Here is a 4,331-nt window from a genome sequence, read left to right as displayed (position 1 = left end):
CCGGGCCTGGCCGCCTGGGCCCAGGACTCCAGAGTCAGTGAAGCTGGACCCGGCCTCCGGTTTGGGAGTGTTACTGAGTAGGACACGTGTTTCGAGAAGAGAATTCTACTGTTGAAGTAGAGAGAGTGAGGTTGGGGTTGGGGAGGAAGAGTGAGGCCAGGCGTCACCCTGGGGTGACCGGGGATGTGGGATGAAGATTACAGTGTGTTTACATTCACATGATCCCCACCCAGTGCAGCTCTCGGGCTGGGCTTGCAGGCTGTGCATCTGATCTGAGTCCTTGTCCGCCATGGGGAGACCCTGCGCATTTGTACGTGGGCCTCACTCGAGCCAGTGTCTCACAGGGCTGCTGGGGCTAAACAGGGAGTGCAGAGGCCCCCGTGCAGCACGCCCGAGTCAGGCGCACGGGAAGTGCTGAGTAGATGTAGCTGCCCGGTTAATTGACCTGCAAAGATTGCGGATCTGGCCATCTTGGTTATTTGTCTTGGTTTCTTTCGTGTCTGTCCGTGTATTGATCTTAGTCTGTTTGTTATTTTTTGGAAAGGGAGAGTAGCCAGCTAAGTAGAAAGGTGTCCTGTGAAAGAGAAATTGGGTGTTGGGGTGGGGCAGGGGAGACAACAGTTCTTTGGTTTGGGGAATGTGGGAGTTTCATTCCAGATGATTCCTTGCTCCCTGGAAAAGGTGGAGGGATGCCAGGGGGTGCGGGGTGGGGGGATGTGACCAGTTCACAGGTTTGCTCTTGGTTTCCTGGAGCTGACTTGGTTTCTAATAACAGCTTCCATGAACTGGTATTTCTTCCCCAAAGCTATGAATGCCCAGAAATTACTGGATTTCTGAAATTAAATTTCTGAAGCACCTACTTGTAAGTTTTGGTCATCACAGTTCTGCCCAAAGAATGCCACCTCTCCCTGTCTTCCTCCCCTGGAAGGTTATACAGGCATCCCCTTTACTTGATGGTGGAGGTTTGTTTCTGAAATCTTCATGGCAAACAGGTTTCCGTGTGACATGACACGTGGAGTCACTTACCCACAGCTGCTGCCTGACTGCTGTTCATTCAGGGCTCTGACGCCGCTGACTCTGCAATAAGTCTCCCGGCCCTTTTGTAAATCAGTGTGCACAGTGGGCTTCACGTGTAAACGTGGACTCGGGGCTCCACAGAACGGCAGTGTCACGTGCAAGCGTGTGCGTCGCCTCCAGCTCTGGGTCGCGTCTGCTCAGTGCATGGCTCTCCTCTGTGGTGAGCAGCTCCTCACCCGATTCAGGCTTGTTACTGCTTTGCAGTTAGTAACCGTCAAAGTTGTCCATATTCAGAGCAGCACGTGGTTTCTGCTTCCCACCTGGGCCTGATACGTACACGTGCCTGTGTGTATGTCGGTGGATGTCTATACACGTGTGAGCATATGTGTGAATGTGTAAGCACAGACATCCGTGTGCGTGCGCACATCTGTGCAGTGTTACGTGTGCACATGCACACGCATTGTCTATACACAGATGTGCAGGTGTGCACACGTCTGCGTGTGTGTGTGTGTAAATACACGTTCATTCATTCATTCTGGCCAAGCCAACAGAACTCTGTTTTGCTCGTGCTTAGTCTTTGCGACCCACTGGACTGCAGCCCACCAGGCTCCTCTGTCCCTGGGATTTTTAAGGCAGGAGTACTGCAGTGGGTTGCCATTTCCTTCTCCAGGGGATCTTTCCAACCCAGAGATTGAACCTGTGTCTCCTGTGTTCCCTGCATTGCAGGCAGATTCTTTATCTGGTGAGCCATCGGAGAAGCCCTCTTTATTTATTTAAAGTTAATTAATTCAGCTTAGTTTGTCTGCCATTAGTTGTTGCTTCTGACTCAAAGATATTCACTTGTAAATGTAAAATTTTCTCTAACGATCTGAATGACTGTGTCCACGAAATCACGGTGCTCATCGGTACAGCTGGTGTCCGAGTGGTGAGTGGGGTCAGCAGTCTTACTAATTTTACTTAAACTTCACTGAGGTGCTACTGCTATTGATCCCCCACACCACACGTGCCGTGTGGGCAGGTAGCAGTACATCCTAGTAACTACCCTCTCGCAGTGGAGACAGTGGAGACTGATGCGCTTGCCCGTTTCCCGGGAGTTCTTTTGAGGCCGCACCGCTGAAAGGCCGCAGGCGTTGGGGAAAGCATGGCTCCACTCTGCGCTGCTCTTTGAGAAGCTGCCAGAGCCTGGAAGTTGCAGTCTGGATACTGGGCTTCTGCTCCCAGCCCTGCTCGAGTTGCCCGATGAGCTCTGGGGAAATCACTGCCCCTCTGGGCCTTCTCCTGGGCCACTGCCCACACAACCCAGCCCACACTCATTCAAGCGTCCACCACGCGTCCTGTGGCTTCTGCTGCCGTCTGTCTGTCCTCCCTAGACGATCGTTCTGCCTGTCGTGGGGTGAGTGAATGTCTGCCGGGGAGGTCACTGGTGGCACACAGACCGAGACCTTAGAAACGGTGTTTATGAGGGGCGTCCCTGGAAGGGCACAGGCGCAGGCGAGTGGGTCCCGCAGGGCCGTACACGCGGTCCCTCTCGCTGACGGTGCCGCCTGGTGTTCCTGGGGATTTGCCGAGGGGCAGGCCTGGTGGCTCGGATGGTAAAGAGTTCCTGCAACATGGGAGACCCGGGTTCGATCCCTGGATCGGGAAGATCCCCTGGAGGAGGACACGGCAACCCACTCCAGTATCCTTGCCTGGAGAATCCCAGGGATGGAGGAGCCTGGCAGGCTACAGTCCACGGGGTCACACAGAGTCGGCTTCACCTTCTTTCTTTCTCTGAGGCCTTGTGTTCAGTGTCCTTTTCACAACGGTGGCCCCTATTCCAGCTGGTGTCGGCCGTGGTGTACCTGCGCTCCGAGAGCATCCTCCACCGGGACATCAAGGACGAGAACATTGTCATTGCCGAGGACTTCTCCATCAAGCTCATCGACTTCGGCTCGGCCGCCTACCTGGAGCGGGGCAAGCTCTTCTACACCTTCTGTGGGACGATCGAGTACTGCGCGCCCGAGGTCCTCATGGGGAACCCGTAGGTGTCCCGGGCGGGCAGCCTGTGCTCACACCTTCCGCGGCAGCAGAGGGACGATCGGGTACTGCGTGCCCGAGGTCCTCATGGGGAACCCGTACGTGTCCCGGGTGGGCAGCCTGTGCTCACACCTTCCTCGGCAGCAGAGGGAAGCGGCTTCAGGTTGTGCCTCTGTGTGATGAGGGTGCCGAGTGACACAGTATGCTTCGGGAGGTCAGTGGGCAGGAAAAGGAAGCTCAGTCGGGGAAGCCAGGGGTTCATTAGACTGCCTTCTCACCTTTTGTGTTTGGAGTTCACTATAATCAAAAGTTAAGAGAAGATAAAGAGTCCCCAAATTTGGGACTCTTCAAAGGCATGAAGAGAATTTTTTTAGTTGTTTATTTTGATGCCAGCACCAGCAGGCTAGTGCGCTGGTGTGCGGTCGGGCTGGCCGCGTGAGGCATGAAGCGCCAACGCAGGGCCCGTGCTGGGGCTCACCCACTGCTGCTGGCGGTGCTGGCGCTGACCGGCTCGCCTCCATGTCAGCTGGGTGTGGGGCGAGCCCCTGCTCTTGCCGAGATGAGAAGCGGGTCCAACTCTGTGCTGGGGGCCTAGCTGGGGCAGGGCCCAGTCTCAGGGAGCTCAGGAGAGAGAAGGTCGAGACGGAGCTCAGGGCTTGTAGGGCTCCTCTGAGCATGGAAACGGTGCTCAGTGTTTGTGCCCCAAATGCGTAGATTTCTGTCTTGTCCACATGCAGTGGAACTGGTCTTTACCCGCATGAGCTGAGCTCCAGGCAGGTCTGATTGCGGGTGTTTCACTGTGTCTCTTTAACACGTCCTCTGGAGAAGCGTGGCTCTGACGAGTCTCCCAGGCATGCTCGTGGTTAGAGCATCCAGGACCTTCACCGCAGGTTCTGCCTGTGTCTTCCCTCTCGTTTCCACATCCTTCCATCCCTGGGTGGGAGACTGGCCTCCACTGCTGTCGTAAGGACAGTCCTGTTGGCCCAGGGCTGCGCCTGTGGGCTCACGGGTGTCTGTGGCTGCTTCTGTGCAGCTGTGGCGGAGAGGGTTAGTGTCCAGAGGCCGCGCGGCTCCCGCCTGCGCTCGTCACCGGCTCTTTACAGCAGGAGTGCCGACTCCTGCTCCGCTCTGGCGTTCTCTCCTGGCCTCCAGCGTCCTTGCCATCTCTTTCTGCTGAAGCCTCATTCTCTTGTTCTGGCATTTCCTCTCACTTCCTGAGCTCTGCCCTCATGGTTGCCTCCTGGCCCCCTGCCCCCGGCTCCTGCCTCCTGGGGTCCCCGGCCCTCTGTGGCCCCTGG

At 56.2% G+C, this 4,331-nt stretch overlaps 1 protein-coding gene across 1 annotated transcript in view; it reads left to right on the top strand.

Annotated features, from left to right (window-relative positions):
* The window catches only part of PASK (PAS domain containing serine/threonine kinase), a 13,067-nt gene that overhangs the window by 5,773 nt on the left and 2,963 nt on the right, over window positions 1-4,331 (top strand). Inside the window, exon 6 of the mRNA XM_010833408.1 lies at window positions 2,834-3,037. Coding sequence (XP_010831710.1) covers window positions 2,834-3,037 — 204 coding nt within the window. The remainder of the gene's footprint in view (window positions 1-2,833; window positions 3,038-4,331) is intronic.

The sequence above is a fragment of the Bison bison genome, unplaced genomic scaffold (genome assembly GCF_000754665.1).
Source record: "Bison bison bison isolate TAMUID 2011002044 unplaced genomic scaffold, Bison_UMD1.0 scf7180017845304, whole genome shotgun sequence".
In the NCBI taxonomy this organism is placed as follows: Eukaryota; Metazoa; Chordata; class Mammalia; order Artiodactyla; family Bovidae; genus Bison; species Bison bison.
The sequence above is the reverse complement of the archived record's forward strand: the minus strand, read 5'-3'. Positions and strand labels throughout refer to the sequence as shown.